This window comes from Equus przewalskii, chromosome 11 (assembly GCF_037783145.1).
Source record: "Equus przewalskii isolate Varuska chromosome 11, EquPr2, whole genome shotgun sequence".
Taxonomy (NCBI): Eukaryota; Metazoa; Chordata; class Mammalia; order Perissodactyla; family Equidae; genus Equus; species Equus przewalskii.
This window is the reverse complement of record NC_091841.1, coordinates 30,911,137-30,926,750: the sequence shown is the minus strand read 5'-3', so window position 1 is coordinate 30,926,750 and position 15,614 is coordinate 30,911,137. Positions and strand designations below refer to the sequence as shown.

The following is a 15,614-nucleotide window of genomic DNA, read 5'->3' as shown; positions in this document are numbered from 1 at the left end:
CCACGTCGCACCTGCCTTGCCTTGCTGATGTTTTCTGTGCAGGAAACGTCCCCAGTGTCACCGTGGTCCCTTCGCTGTCCCAGAAAACTATTTTTATTTAAAGTCCCTGAGTGAGAAGGTCCCTCTCCTGGGTGTACAACAGAGACGTGTGCAGCAGTATTGGAGAACATTGTTCATAATTGGGGAATACGGGAATTGCACCGTTTCCATCAGGAGGGGATGCATAAACTATGTGTTACACACGTGTGCTGGGATGTGCCCACGTGTTGCACACTAGCTGTAAGGACTCGGTTGAGCTTGTGCGTCTCACCACGAAAAATCAAGGTGCAAAGTGATTCCTACGGTGAATTTAAAAACTCTCATAACAATGCCCATTTACGGACAAATAAATGCGGGAATTAAAAACAGATGGGAGTAGTCCATCTAAGTTCGTGATGAAGTTGCCTTTTCTGGCGTGAAGGGTGCTGTGACTAAGATGGGTGGTCGGAAGGAAATTAAGCCCCGTCTAAGATGCCCCAGCTCTTTGATTCTCAAAATATGCTTGAAGATGGGATGACTCGTTATTAACTATCAGTGTTTCTGGGTCACGGTGACCTGCCTGTTGTCATTGTGCCCCTTGCACTTTTCTATGATGTAAGAGCGTCTCAAATTAACCACATTAAAAGGACGTGCCCTGCTCGACAGTGGCGATGGCAGGCGTGCAAGAAGGATGGAGTGAAAGGAAAGATGTATGCTAACAAATATTGACATCCTCAGTCACAGCCAACTACAGACTGGTCCAGGGTCATCGGCACGGGGTGCCAGGGGGGCCTTCTTAACACTTGGTCCCCACAGAGGCAGCTTCATCGTTCCGTCCCCTGGGCTTGTGCCCACTTTGTTTGTTGGTCCTTCATTGCATTGATCCCGTCCCATCACAGTGACTGTCCAGGCCTCTCTTCTCTCCTGGATGGAGACCTCCACGGGGCGTGGACTCTATGTCTTAATTATATTTGCAGCCGTGCAGCCCAGTTCCTTGGGTCCACCAAGCTGCCTGTGGACATTGTGAAGTTGAAATGGAGAATGGCGGGCACCTGCCTTCCCAGCCTCTCGTTGCGGCCCTAATTGATGGCCTTTCCTGTAGGGGGAGATCCGGATGGCGCTGCAGGATTCCGTGTACTGCGGGCTGAGGCAGCGGTGGCAGCTTCTTGGGCTGGCAGCCCACAAAGCGATAGTGTTGAAACTCTGCCTCTGTTGCCATTTTGATTTGCATGGGACCCCAGGCATGACTGCCATCGTCACTGGGGTTGCCTGAGCCACGCTGACTGCGTGGTCCGTTGGGGTTAACAGGTGGGTGGGAGCCGTGACACCTGGGGGCCAGTTCTGCCGGCTCCCCTGTGGAGATGTGACCTTGGGGAACTGAGTGCTGTAGCTTGGCTGTTTCCGCTGGTGCTGGTTCTAAAGTGCGTGTGTCTGGGCCCCTCAGAGACCCCGCTGACCTTAGCCGCTCAGCTGGACGACTCCGTGGAGGTGATCAAAGCCCTCAGAAACGGTGGGGCGCACCTGGACTTCCGCGCCAGAGACGGGATGACGGCCCTGCACAAAGCCGCGCGAACCAGGAACCAAGTGGCCCTGAAGGTACGTGCCGGAGCCCGTCTTAACACGGGTGGCGCCCCCTCCCCATCTGATCCCCTGTGTCTGCCCCCGTCCCCCGTCCCCATCCCACAGCGGCCCCCGAGGTGACACCGAATCGTGTTCTGACTGGACCTGGGAGGTGCAGTCTGGCCCTCCCGCCGTCTCTCCTTAGTATTGCTGCTTTCAGAATTTACCGTCCACAAAAGGGCATCTCTTTCCTCCCGCTTCAGTCAAAGGGCTGGTATTTTCAGCCAGGAAGGCCAGTGCTCAAACCACCCCCGTCCGAGGGAAGAGGCTGCAAACCCAGCTGGCGGGCACCCAACCAGCCTAGCTGCCGTCGCCCCCGCCGCCCCCCGGTCTCTGGAAGTGGACACCGCGGTGTGGATTTCACCTCTCATCTTCCTCCCAACACTGTGCCTTGTGCAGGGTCTACCTGCCCCAGCACTGTGTCTGCAGAGCATCCAGATAGGAGGGTGGATGCCCCACGCCCGCTCCATCAGGGCCCTGGCGGGGAGGGAGAGGAGCCCACGGCTGCGAGCTGACCCCGAGATGATGCTTCTCTCTGCAGTCGTGGATTTCTCAGCTTCCCGTCAGCTGCGCCTTGTCAGGGGGCTTCCCCGGAGACCAAGTGTTGATGACAACGCTTGCTGGTTTCGCCACCCCCAGGAAGCACACTGAGATAGTCTTATACCGCATTTTTAGGTTATAGAGTACACCTTTTCTCTTCTCCGCAAATGTCACCTTCCCTTTATCGCTCTCCGCTAGATTAGCTGGGGCACAAATGGGCCTCTCTGAATGCCCAAGTCCACGTCTGCACAACGCCGCCTCGTCTCCCGGGTGTATAAGCTCGTCCTGCGTGCCTGGGTGCCACGTGCCACTTCAGGGCCAGAAACGTTCCTGTCTCAAGTTGGGAGCTCCTTAATTCCGGGAGGGCCAGGACAAGCCCTGGGAGCGAGGGCTGGGTCATGCTTGGCTGGGGGGACGGGAACCCTCATCCTTCTTTCTCGATTGACTTGCTGTTTGCTGCAGGGGTTGTGACACCGGTGACCAGAGTGTTTGATTCTTTTTGCTAGACCCTTTTAGAGCTTGGAGCATCCCCGGATTACAAAGACAGTTACGGCCTCACGCCACTGTATCACACGGCGATCGTGGGCGGGGACCCCTGCTGCTGCGAGCTCCTGCTGCACGAGCACGCTGCGGTGTGCTGCAAGGATGAGAACGGCTGGCACGAGATCCACCAGGTGCGCGGCCGCCTCCCCATCTCCCTGGAGGCCCAGCTCCCTTTATCCTGTTACCCCCGGGCCGGGCTGGCCAGCCCGCAGGTCAGATCTGGCCTGCCGGTGTTGTGTGTGACCTGCACAGAGTTCCTGAAATACTTGAATGGGTCACCAGCATTTAAAAACGGGGATATTTACCCAGAAACAGACATTTCTGACTTCTCTGGAGAAATCGGTAGGTTGTGCATTTCTGGGTGGCTACAGCTGACTGGTGTTGTGGGGAGAATGGCCCTGGGTCCCTGATAGAGCCTGGGACCAGGGGCTCTCTGAGCACAGGTGACACAGTGCGATGCTCAATTTCCATGCACAGGGCACATGTTTCCCAGATGCCGCCTGGCAACAGTGGGGTTGGGGGTGTGTCGGCAGCAGTCTTGGCAAGAAACCGAATCCGCCTGGCGTCTCTGATGCAGGGTCTTTAATGGACTGAGAGCAAAGAGAGGACACTGTTCCCAAGGAGCACGGAGAGCTGGACGGAGGAGGAGGGAGCCAGCAGGAGCTGTATGATGAGTCGCAGGGATGAAATACTCCTGTTTCTCTCTTCTCACATCCTCCTATTGGCTGAGCCTCGGCAGAGCCGGCCAACCAGGGAGCCCGGTGATGCAGGCGTCTGAGGCAGGGGCTCTGGGTGGAGGGCGGGGGACAGAGGGGCAGGATATTGGCCCCCAGGTCAAGGGGAGATAGCCGGGACAGGAGGAGGCTCTGAACCATTCTCTGGCTCAGCAGTGTCTCTCATCACTTCCCAGGCTGCCTGTCCGTTTCCCTCCCCCACCGTTGCCTTATGCACCCGCCCCATCTGAGTGGGGTCGAGCACCCCACCCACCGTGGTCAGAGGGCCGAGGGGTGCTGAGGTGCAGCAGGTGGGCTGTGGGGGAGCAGGCAGGCCCACCCCTACCTGGCCTTTCTCGTGCTGGGTCAGTTCTGGTTCCTCAGCATCCTCACAGCCTGGAGAAGCAACCAGTGCCCTCCTGTGGGGTGAGCAGGGCCTCTGCGAAGCTGTTAAGGGCAGCCCTGGGCTCGGTCCCCAGGTGGGGGCCTTCAGAGCAGCGATTAATGCCGTCTGGGCCTCTGTTTGCTCATCTGTAAAGTGCGGTCTCCCACACTCATGGGCCGTAGGAAGGATCGAATGTAAATCGTGTGCTCAGCCTTCTCTCTGCTCAGCATGAGAGCCTGTCGTTTCCGTGTCCACACCTGCCCTTTCACCCCTGGCCCCCATGGCTGCACGTCTGAGCTGTTTCAGGTCTCTCTTTAAGAGGTCTTATTTCAAGAGGTCTGCTGGCCTGTCCCCCCCTCACCTCTTTCGTGCCCATCTGACCAACTTCCTGGTGGGTGTCCTAAAACATAGCTCTGGTCCTGTCCTTCTCTGGCTCCAGAACCTTCCGTGACTCACCTGTGTCTGGCCATCAGACTCTCACTTGGTCTTCACGACTTGCTTGACCAGGCCATACTGGACCACCTCCTGTTTTACGGACGGGTCTGGCCTTCCTGCTTTGGTCTCTTGGCTGAAGCAATGGCTTCTGCCTGGAACATCGCGTCCTTGGCCCCTGGCCCTCCCCTACTGTGGCCGTGCACAACCAGACAGCCCTGTGTAATGTTGGCGGGTTTGCAGAGTCCGTCCCAGACGAGGGTAGCGACTGCTGGGCCATGGGTGTCATTACTGTCGGCCTCTTCCAGGCAGGGAATGAGCTGCTCAGAGGACGAAGGGATCCTAGGGCCCGGCGCAGACGTCATCAGCCACTGTGGCTCCAGGTCTCCAGGTCCTCGGTGGAGAAGGTGCTGGAAGGAGCCGCCCCTCCCCCAGTGTGGTTGTCGCTTGGCACCTGGCCGTCAGGCTGGAGAGGCTGTGGTCCAGGCATGGAGCTCCCCACAGGCACCGCCAGTCTGGACACCAGCCTGGCTGTACGGGATGGAGCCGCCCTCATGTATGGGGTGGAGTTGTCCTCACATGCAGCTGGGTGCTGATGGCATCCCCGGGCTTGGGAGAGGCGAAGGGGTGGGGACATGGATCTTCCACGGATAGATGAGTCACTTCTTCGTCCTGGGTGAGGACCCTGCTGGCACCACACACCTTCCCTCTGACTGCGTTTTAGGATTGGGGCCAAGTCCCCTGGTTCTGAATTCCCACATCATGGTAGGATGGAGCCGTAGGGCTCAGCTAAGTCAGGTGACTGAGTGAGCTCGGGGAAGATTCCGGAACTCCAAGACTCTATCTACCACCAGGCAAATGGAAGCTCAGGTCCTCTAGAGAGGCAGGGGTTTGCTTTTTCACTTAACTTTGCATTTTTGAAAAAGTGATGCATTGACAGAGTTCCAAAACCGAAACTAGGTAGATGGAGAGGCCCCCTGTCCTCGGCCCTCTCAGGGAGCCGTTGTTACCAGCCCTCCGTCCTCATCTCCAGGGTTTTTACAGCAAAGACAAGCACGATGAACACGTGTTTTCATTTACCCACACCGTGTTCGTGCAAGAGGTCACTCGGCACGACCTCTGCCCTGCACCGTGCTCTCTTCCCTGACGTGGCCTGGAGCCCGTTGGATCCACGCATAGGGATGTCCTCGTCCTCCTCGTGTAGCTGATAGTTTTCTGGGTGTGGCGTTTCCACCATTCCACCTGGGCGAGGACTCCCCACCCCCTGCTGCCCTCATTCAGCCACAGATGTTGCCTGCTGTGTGAGCGCCTGCCCGGTGCGCTTGGTGTCCTGGGCACTGAGGACACAGCAGTGAGCAGAAGCACCCTTGACCCCATGACCATTATGTCCAGTGGGGGAGCCCAACCTGAGAACAATAAATGTAAAAAATATTACACGCACACATATACACATGCACACACTTGTACACACACAGCTCTGTGCGTGTCCCCTTGCACCTGGAGCAGGCATGGCAGTTTCTCATCTCCATGTGATGCAGCTTTCTGGGCTCATGCAGGTATATTCGTGTCCTGGGGCAGGAAAGGTGACTATGGTCCCAGGCCTGCTCAGTTCCTCTGCTCTTCTCTACTCATAGCTGCTCTCAGCCGGCCGTCAACTCCGTCATGACCTTTTAAAAGCCAAGCCCGTCCTCCCACTTGAACTTGAGGAGGATGTCGAAAGGGAATGCTTTCAGACTCTGACAGTGTGTCCCGAAGGGGATCCAGCCCTGTGGTGTGAGCAGGCTGTGGGCCGTTCCACGCTCCCCAGGTGACCTGCCTTGAAGGAGGCAGTGCCCAGGACTTTGGCCAAAGTACAGGGCGCCGGAGGACCCGGGCTGAGGAGGCGCGGTGACCTGAGGTCATCGCTGGGCGAGTCTTGGGAGCCGTGAGCCCACGTGCTTCTCCTGTCTCTCAGGGTCTCTGCATAACAGCTGCTGGCCCCAGGGCACAAGGCTGAGCTGACGGTCCCCAACAAGACAGGGGCAGTGGGGTGTCCCCCCTGCACGTGTCCAGAGGAAGAGTTGGCCGGACACGTCTCATCCTAAGTCAGCTCCACGTCTGATGTGGCGCACGTTTCAAACCAGCATTTAGTGACATGTCTGAGAGCGACCCCTCACGTCCTCGGGAAGGAGTGTCCATGGAGAAGAAGCATTCCTTCCAGGTTCCCTTTGACGCACGAGCCCTTCCGGGACGCCACAGAGGCTTCTCTTCATCAGCAACAGCCGTGTGTGTGTCGGACCTGGCGGGAACCCAACTTCCCACGTGAACATGCCTACATTACTTTTTTTCTACATTTGCCCGCCCTTTAGACGTCATTACTTTTTTTGTTTTACAGAGTTTTCCATTTGAGCTCCAAACATGTGAATTCAGGTTAAAATACCCTTCGATGTGGAATTTGAGGGGGGCGCAGGGAGAGGCGTTGGCACCTGAGCGGTGTTGGAGCGTGAACGTGGGCAGCCCCGGCGTTCGGGCAGAGCGGCGTCCTCGGGGTGGCAGGGCCTGGGCCTGGGTGATGGTGCTGGGATGATGGCGACAGACCTCAGGCCGGCTCTGAGCACACTTTGGCAGAATCATGAGAGATGCTGCGTTTCCACATGTGGGCACCCACTCCTGAGGCCCTGTGGTACGTTGTGGGTTTGACAATATTCGGGCGTGGTGAGGCCAACTGGTCAGGAGGTGGCTGCCATCAAGAGGATGATTTGTTACTCACAGATCATGAGAGGAGGTGGCACGCCACGCCGTGCAGGCCCACAGGGGGAGCACCAGGGTGGTCGGGGGCCAGAGGGAGACGGGGAAAATGTGAGCAGGCATCTTTATTGTGGTTTCTGCAGGAAGGAACAGGCGAGGACCCGTAAGCAGCCTAAGGATTGGCTAGTTTGAGTAATTTCAGGGTACTTGGGGGCACTGGGCCGCCCCTGGTTGTCTGGGACCTGCTCTGGGTGACTAGGGCGGCGGAGGGGGGGGTAGTGGCTCCGAGTGCGAGAGCCCCATAGAGAAGGGCGTCTGGGGTGAGAACTCTGCACGGGCTGGTTTGTATTTGAAAGTTGAGATCATGGACGAGTCCTTTATTATCTAGACATTGGCTTGCCCTGGGAGGGGCGTCCAGTCGCTGCAGGGCCATCAAGGCCCCAGATGCCGGAGCATCAGAAATACAGAAAATAAGGAAGTAGAGACAATACAGCCCAAATCCAGCTGCAGGCTCCTCGGACGGGGTGGCTCCAGGGTCCCAGCTTGGCGGGGTTCTCAGAGCTCAGTTCTCTCCCTCCTCCCTCCCTCCCTCCTCCCTCCCTCCTCCCTCCCTCCCTCCTCCCTCCCTCCTCCCTCCCTCCCTCCTCCCTCCCCCTCCCTCCTCCCTCCCCCCTCCCTCCTCCCTCCTCCCTCCCTCCCTCCCTCCCTCCCTCCTCCCTCCCTCCCTCCTCCCTCCCCCCTCCCTCCTCCCTCCTCCCTCCTCCCTCCCTCCCTCCTCCCTCCTCCCTCCTCCCTCCCTCCCTCCTCCCTCCTCCCTCCCTCGTGCAGCCAGCAGACCTTCCTTCACTCTCGAGCGGCGTTGCACTAGAGTCTCACTTTGCTCATCTAATGCTTGTGACGCTGGTGGCCATCTCAGCTGTCTGTCGGGACGGCCGCCCTCAGATGAAGATGACTCTGTATGTGTGGGGGGGGGTCCTGGCAGTCACTTCCTGTGATGCCAGCTCTCCGCTGTGGCCTCTGGTCCCTGCACGTGCCGGGTTCCATCCCCGAGGCCCCACGTGTGGATTCAGAGCGTTGTGACACTAAAGCCACCCAACCCCTCGGTCCCGCGGTCCCCAGCCCCTGGCACCACGTCAGGAGCGTGGAGGCCTTAACTCCCAGGTTTGTTGCATCCCGCTTCCCGCGGGGTCGAGCCACCGCCCTCTAGTGGTCGGTTTCTTTTTCACACGAGTCTGGGAGAGCTGTTTTCCTGCTCAAGTACCTTGGTCATCCCAGTGAGGTGACCGGAGGTGAGTCCCTGCCTCCTGAGCCTTGCTGTCCTCACCTGCCGGCCACTGTGACTCTCGACCAGGAGATGGGTGCAGGGTGCTCAGCAGAGAAGGGTAGACGGTACTGTCCTCCCCTGTCATCATCCTCCCCGTCAGAGCTCAAACACCGTCCTAATCTTGATGTGCCCCATCTTTTTACACCTTAGAGCCACCTCAGCAGACACCTGCTTGTCTGACAAGTTTAAGAGGGCCCAGAGAGGGCGAGTAACTTGCCCAAGGCCACAGGGCACGCAGCTGCCTGAGCTGGACGTACTCCCAGCTGGTCTCACGCTGAAGCCCGGTTCTTTGTCTCACCTCCAGACTTTCAAACAGAAGCTGCCCCTAAAATGACCAGAACGCATCTGTGGCAGGAGGTAGGAGAGGGGCAGGTGGGTTTTGCATGCCCCGAGGTCAGCCGTTTCTGGCTCTGCCCTCTCAGGAGAAGCCCCTCCGAGTTCTGGGGTTTGCAGTTCTGCGTTTGCAACCTGTCCCTCTGCCCAGGACCCGGGAGCAGCGACAGCTCCTCCCCAGCCACCAGCTCCTCACTCTTCTGGGGATCCGGAGCACCCCAGCCAGGCCCACTCACAGGGGTGGCAGGCGGCCTGGCCTGCTTTCCAGGGTCCCCCAGCCTCTGCGTTCCTGGGCGGTGCCCGAGGCCAAGTGTCCAGTGGGAAGGGAGGTGCACCCTGCAGACCCCACCCCGCCGGGCAGTGCGCCTGGGGATGCCCGCCCCCTGCAGGCCGACTTGGGAAGAGCGCGTGCTGTCTGCCAACTGCCTTTAGCGTTATCATTCGAATTCCTAATCTGCTCAGCGTGGAAATAGCTGAAAATACAAAGAAGCATAAAGAAGAAAGTACAAAACACTCAGATGCATTCCCACGACCCGAGGACGTCGTAGGTCAGATTTTGGGGGGGATTCACTCTGCATTTTTAATTGCAAAGTACCGTCACGTCCACCTGTGCGTCTTGCTGCCACCCGAGCTCGCACCTCGGGGACGGTGATTTCACCGTCTCAGGACTCAAGCGTATGTTACTGACGAAGTCGAGGGCTCTGGAGAGGACGGCCGTCCCCGTGAGAGGACAGCTGCTTGGCGAAGGACCCGGACCCCCTGTTTCCATGCACCTCGGGCAGCTGTGCCCATGTGACGGGCCCGCGTGGGGAGTCTCGCTCCCTCCCTCCCTGTCTGAGTTTGTCTGCCTCTGTTTGGGGCAGGCGAGATTCCCTGCCATGCTGTCGGTAGGGTGTGTTCTGGTCTGGGTGTCACACAGCCTGGAGTTGAAAACGCCCCTCGACGTTGCCTGGGTCACCTGAGCAAGTGACTTGCCCTCCCTGAGCTTGCTGGCTAATCTCTGAAATTGGCTGAGTGGTAATTCATAGATCTCTCAAGACAGTTCACATGCAGAATCTCACATGAAGTACTTACTGCGGCGTCCGGCAGCTAGTCAATGCCCAATAAACGCTGGCCACGCCCCTCATCATCGTCATTGTCACTGTCATCTGGCGACATCTGACATTGTCACTAAGACATAATACCTGACAGTCAGAGAGTGTCTGACCACATTGTTCACAGGCTTTAATAGAGATCTCATTTGATTTCCAAGGCAATTCCGTGAAGGATGCTTTATCATTTTATCCTCATTTTGTTATTGGTTGCTACTTATTATTTACCAGTTTTAAATTAGGAGTTTTAACCTGGAAGAAATTACACAGTTTTTGGCTACAGTTCCCTCCCCTTCTTCATCCTCACCAGGCTCACCCTCAGCTCTGGGCTCCGAGTCCTTGGAGCTTTCTCTGAACCCCCACAGTACGGGGACAGGGCCCGGGAGGGTCCCCGATGGCGCTCATCGTATGGAGTAGTTCCAGTCTGTCCCTGTGTGTGTGCCGCTTGGCTGACCATCTCCCACGGGGACTCCCAGCCCTATGAAGGCACGGCCATGTGTGGGCCTTGCTCTGTGCCTGCGCATCGTACATGCTCCTGAATATCGGTTGGCTGAATGATGGTGTGGCTGAGCCAGCGTGGACTCTGCTCTTCTTTCTTTGAATTGGGGTTTTCCTGGTGCACTGGGGTGACCACTGGGCGCTGTGGTGTCCACTGTGTCCAAGGCTGAGCTGCATGCCGTGTCCAGGGACGCCCGGGACCGATGTGAACACAGGCTTGCATATAGAGCCCCCGCAGGGAGGGGCTAATTCTAACCAGAGCGGGCAGGAGGGCTGCCTGGGGAGCAGGGCATCCGAGCCAGGCTGCGATGATGGGCAGGTGCTGTCTCGGGTCAGGGAAGATGGCATCACTGGCTTCCCGGGGTGGGGACATCACGAATGGACCTCGAGGTGGCATTCCTCGGCACCTGCATGGGCTTAGCGAGGCACGGTCCATGGCTGTCAAGATGGGGGCCTCAGAGCCTGTGGAGGCAAGAAGCAATAGTTATTTGCATCTTTACAGATGAGGACCCCCAGGTCTGAGAGTCTGGGGTCCCCAGCCGCTGGGTGGAAGGACCAGAGCTTGGGAGCGCCCCCTCCCTGCTCTGTGTTGTTACTCCAGACCCAGTGCTACGGCTTCCACCCCACACTGCGAGAGGCCGAGCTCCTGGGGCCACAGTGGTTGGAGATGCAGGATGGAGCGACACTCTGCTTTGGATCCGCTCCATACTGACCTGGGAGGTCAGATCTGTATCCCGTGCCCCTATGACTCCCAGATGAGCAAGGTGCCCTTTGGAGAGATAAGCAAAGTATCCTTTCACTGTGGGCCTCCAGAGGGATTGAGGACCACCAAGCCACTATCTTTCCAATCAGCCCTGACTCTTGGGGCCGAAGGGAGAGGAGGCACCAGGAGGAGAGGGGATGGGTGTAGACCCTGAGAGCTAGATGGTGGAGACGCCATGTCTCCCCTCCGTCAGAACCTGTGTTCTGCTGTGATGACGGAAGTGGAGTCTCCAGGAAACCTCTCCTGTCCAGACATCGTGTCATAAAAGTACCAGCCCCATGGGGAAGGTGGGCAGGCCCTGTAGCCTTAGATGACAAAGCACAGTTATGTTTCTTCTTGAAGTCTTGGCACGACGTCTTTTGTATGTCACATTTCAGGCTGAAACTCACAAATGGGTTGACCCGAATTGATCATATTGGTTTGTTAGGGCTGCTGTAACAAAGTCCCACAGACCAAGGGGCTTAACCCACAGACGTGGCCGGAAGTCTGAGATGCAGGTGTGGGCAGGGCTGGTTCCCCCTGAGGCCTCTCTTCTTGGCGCGTAGATGCCGTCTTCTCCCTGTGTCCTCACGTGGTCGTCCCTCTGGGTGTGTGTCCTCATTTCTTCTTATAAGGACGCCAGTCCTATGAGATTAGTGCCCACTCTAATGACCTCATTTTATCTTAATCACCTCTTTAAAGGCTCTCTCTCCCAATACAGTCACATTCTGGGGTACATTCTAGGGTTTAGGATTTCAGCGTAGGAATTTGAGGGGCGTAGTTGAGCCCATCACACTGATCAGCACCGAACTAGCCACTTTCTGGTTTGCACGGCGGTCCACACAGTCATTCACCCGTTTCCCTGACTGCCCATTGGGCGGCAGCAAGACCACGTCTGACCTTTGAAAACCACAGAACACGGGGCCATGGGGCAGCCGTTGGCTCAGGTCAAACAAAGTGTATTTGCACGTGTCTGGGCAAGAGATCCTCTCTGTATTGATGGGCAGCTCACTTCCTGACCAAGTCAGAACTGAAATGAAGTGAATATTCTTTTCTGACTGTTGGGCTGTGAGATCTCCAGCTCACATTATGAGCACACACTGTGGGAGAAATGCCTGCGTGTGGTGTGGACTGAAATAAAGTGTTTGTGGCACAGACCCAAGCAGAAGCACGTGCTGCTCATCTGCAACACAATGCCTTCGTCCTTGTTCCAGCTGCACAACCCCAGGGGGCGCCGGTCCGCCTGCTGTATACTTAGGCTTGTGGATTTGTCACAGCAGGTGTCCAGCAGGTGGCAGTAAAGTACTTGAAGGAAGAAGCACCTTTTCCCCAACTCACACCCAGTTATGTGGTCGGCCGGTGTGGGGCGGATGCTCGGCGTAGCTGAGGTGAACCCCAAATCTTGTGGGGAGCATTCTCCAGATACACGTGCCTGGGAGATTCGCAGGCTATAGGTGTGGGGTGTAGCCCCCCACGCACGTGCATTTTCCAAAAAGCATCTTAGAAAAATGGTTAAGATACGTGAGTTTAGGGGGCGCTGTTTGTCTTACGTTCTGGTTACTCTCTGACCTCTGTCAACCCTTTTAAGCTCCCTCCTCGTGGTCAGAAACCACGACACTCAAAGAAAGGAAAAAGGGTTACTATGGCTTATCTTAGGGGAGGACAAATTTCTTCCTTCGGTACGCTTTGAGGTCTTTGTGTCGAGCAAGGACTCATTTCTCTTTTTAAACTGTAAATGACTATTTCAGTTTCAAACTTACAGAAGAGTTGCAGGAAAAGTTCAAAGAACTCCACATCCCCCTCACCAGTGACGACATTTGAGCTTTGCCAAGTGTCCCGATAATGTCTCTTATCCTAAAAGGATCCCATCTGGGACCCCGGATTGAGCCCCTGGTTCTGGGAGAGTTCCTCAACCTTCCTTCGATTCTCACGGGACGTCTGAAGATTGCGGGGCCATCATTATGGCGGTCGTGTCTCAGTTTGGGTTTGTTCGGTGTTTCCTCCTGCTGAGAGCCAGGTTGTGTTCCCGTCGTTGCATCCTCTCAGGTGGCACTCAGGTGACCATTTGCCTGTCACTGGTGACGACATGGCAAACACTCTGCCCACCTGGTCAGGTGGGGTCTGCCAGGTCTCCCCACTGTTGTTTGTCTTTTTTGCTTTGTAACTAGTAAGTATTTTGCGGGGTCTTTGAGCCTGTCTAAAACCCTGTTCCTCATCCCCATTCACCTGCTAGTTTTAGCTCCCCCCTGGGTGTTTCTTGCCTGGATTAATTATTACTATCACGGTTGCTAAATGGGATTATCTCCCCTCCTTGTTTCTTCACTTACGAGTTGGCTTTCTGTTATCAGGAAGAGCTTTCTCTTGTTCATTCATTCATTCATTCATTCACTTATTGTACTATGGCCTCGTGAATTTCTATTTATTCACCAAGTAGCCATCTCTTTCTGAGGTGATGGCAGCCCCTTCAGGTTGGCTCCTTTGTCCTTTGGACACGTCCCCATCATCTTTGGAGCACTTCTTTCCTTCTCGCTCAACAAGGTATCCCAGCTCATTTCCTTTTCCTTCAGCCCTGGAATCAGCCATTTCTGCAGGCAGCCCTGGGTCCTTTGAGTATAGAGTGGTATTTAGAACCCAAGATCCGGGTGCCGGGTGTGCTCACAGCTCCCGGGCTCCGAGGAGGGAGAGAGAGGGTCATATGTACACGTGCGCACACACGTTTCTGCTTTTATTTCTGTCTATATTGAAAACCACGTGTTCACTCTGATGCCTCCCACTCCAGTGCAGCCCCACAGAGATCATTGCAGTTTTCTCCTGCACCTACTGCGTTAGTCACTCCCTTCTTTGACAGTGGGAAGCCGGTGCCCGCTTTCTTTCATTTATTCGCTTGTTGCTCAGCCCCCTGAATGCAGCCAGTCAGCCACGAGCTTGGTTGGATTCCCGCACCCCCCCCCCACCCCTCTTCCTCAGCAAGCACGACCTCTGTCGTGTAACGACCAGGGAGCTGGAGGCAGAGACTCTGGCTCTTTTGAAGGAGTGAATGGTAGAATTTAAGCTTGTGGGGTTCTGGGAGATTTCATTTTTGTTTAGGGCTTTGATGGATTTCCTGAATTGTTTGTTTTAAACAAAAGGCACAGAGAAGGAAGAACAGAGTGGGAAGGAAGCCCTTGTGGTTGCTCAGAATTGACGACTCTGTGTCATCTCTTAGCATGGATCCCGTTGTGACCCGTGGTGAGGAGGGAGTGACATCAGCCCACTGATGTGACATAAAACCTCGTCACTTCAGATTCGGGGGGGAAGGGAATGAGGGGTCTGGATGGGTCGTTCTGTGTTTTTATGGTCATGTAATTCTCTTCTCTATTGATGAGAGAGCAATTAAATTAAGCTGTCACGAAGTCTGGCCTCCTAGCAGTCCTTTGGGGAGAACCGAGGAGCCAGGGCTCCTTCCATTTAAGGAACAGAAATCCCAACTCAAAGTAGTTTAATGGGAAAATAAAAAGTATCCCTCATCTTTATGTGCTGAAAAGTTTAGGCATAGTTGTAGCTTCCCAGGGCCTGCCCAGCGTCATCTTGGCTGTGTGTGTGTGTGTGTGTGTCTTTATCTTTGTGTCCCTGTCTCTCTTCCATTCTTCCTTCCCTTCCTTTGCTCCCATGCGTCCCTTCTTCTGCCTTGGTGGGCCCCAGCAGCTCTGGGGGTCTGTAGTTTTTCTGCTGGCCATCCTGGAAGAAAGTTAGAATTTGCTTTCCCCGTCATCCTGACCGATGTTCCAGCCTCAGGTCCGTACTGGCCCCTTGGGTCACCTGGGCATCCCCAGCCCATGCCTGTGGCCACAAGGTGGAATATGCTGGTCGCTCAGGCCTGTGTCTTGTGCTGCTGGCATGGTGTGAGGTGGGCCCCCTTAGACCTCTGAGAGCAGACTGGAGCTGGCCCCCAAAAGAAAATGCAGGTGCCGTTGCTCCAAGAAGGGAAAGAGGGGGCTGGGGTGGTAGGCACAGCAATATCTACCGCCAGGATCTGCTCCATAAATTAATGAGATTATGAGAGGCACAACGATTGTGGATGTTTCTCAGTTTTTTTAAAGCTCATCCAATTAATCGTTTCAGCATCTTCGCTGTCATCTCCCCTCACTGCTAATTGGCGGGTGTAGCGGTGCAGAGGTGCATTTCCCTCAGTCTGTCTCCAGGATCAGACATGCATGATTAAGGAGAGTGCCTTCCGCTGGCTGCTGTGCGGCCCGGCCCTGGCGTGGCTGTGTCCTCCCCACCCTCAGGGTGAGGAGTGTTAGCACCCCCATTTCCCTGCCTTTGTGTTGTCCCATCCTGATTGTCCCCCATCACGGGGACAGTGGGTCTCATATCTTCCATGCTCCCCATCGCTGGCCGCATGCTGGCCTTTCCCGAGGGGCCAGGAAGTGCTGGTGGATGGAGCGGGGGTGAGTCGGATCTGACTTGCTGCCCAGGGTCCGGGGCTGCCCTGGCATTGGAACAGCGGGCTGGCCCCTCTGCTGGGGCTGCACGGCAGCGGGGTGCCTTACTCCCCATGAGCAGGACGGGGAGGGTTGGCTTGGCACCGAGCATCGCTCGAGGCCCTCTGGGTCCTTATCCCACGTGATTCCCATATGAACCCTGTGAGGAGTGGGGTTTCTTCTGT

The 15,614-nt window shown here is 56.3% G+C and overlaps 1 protein-coding gene across 14 annotated transcripts in view; it reads left to right on the top strand.

Annotated features, from left to right (window-relative positions):
* SHANK2 (SH3 and multiple ankyrin repeat domains 2) overlaps positions 1 to 15,614 on the top strand; it is a 561,061-nt gene that overhangs the window by 116,632 nt on the left and 428,815 nt on the right. For all 14 annotated transcript variants that reach the window (XM_070565748.1, XM_070565747.1, XM_070565746.1 and 11 more), the window contains exons 7-8: positions 1,463 to 1,614; positions 2,685 to 2,852. In XM_070565748.1, coding sequence (XP_070421849.1) covers positions 1,463 to 1,614; positions 2,685 to 2,852 — 320 coding nt within the window. The remainder of the gene's footprint in view (positions 1 to 1,462; positions 1,615 to 2,684; positions 2,853 to 15,614) is intronic.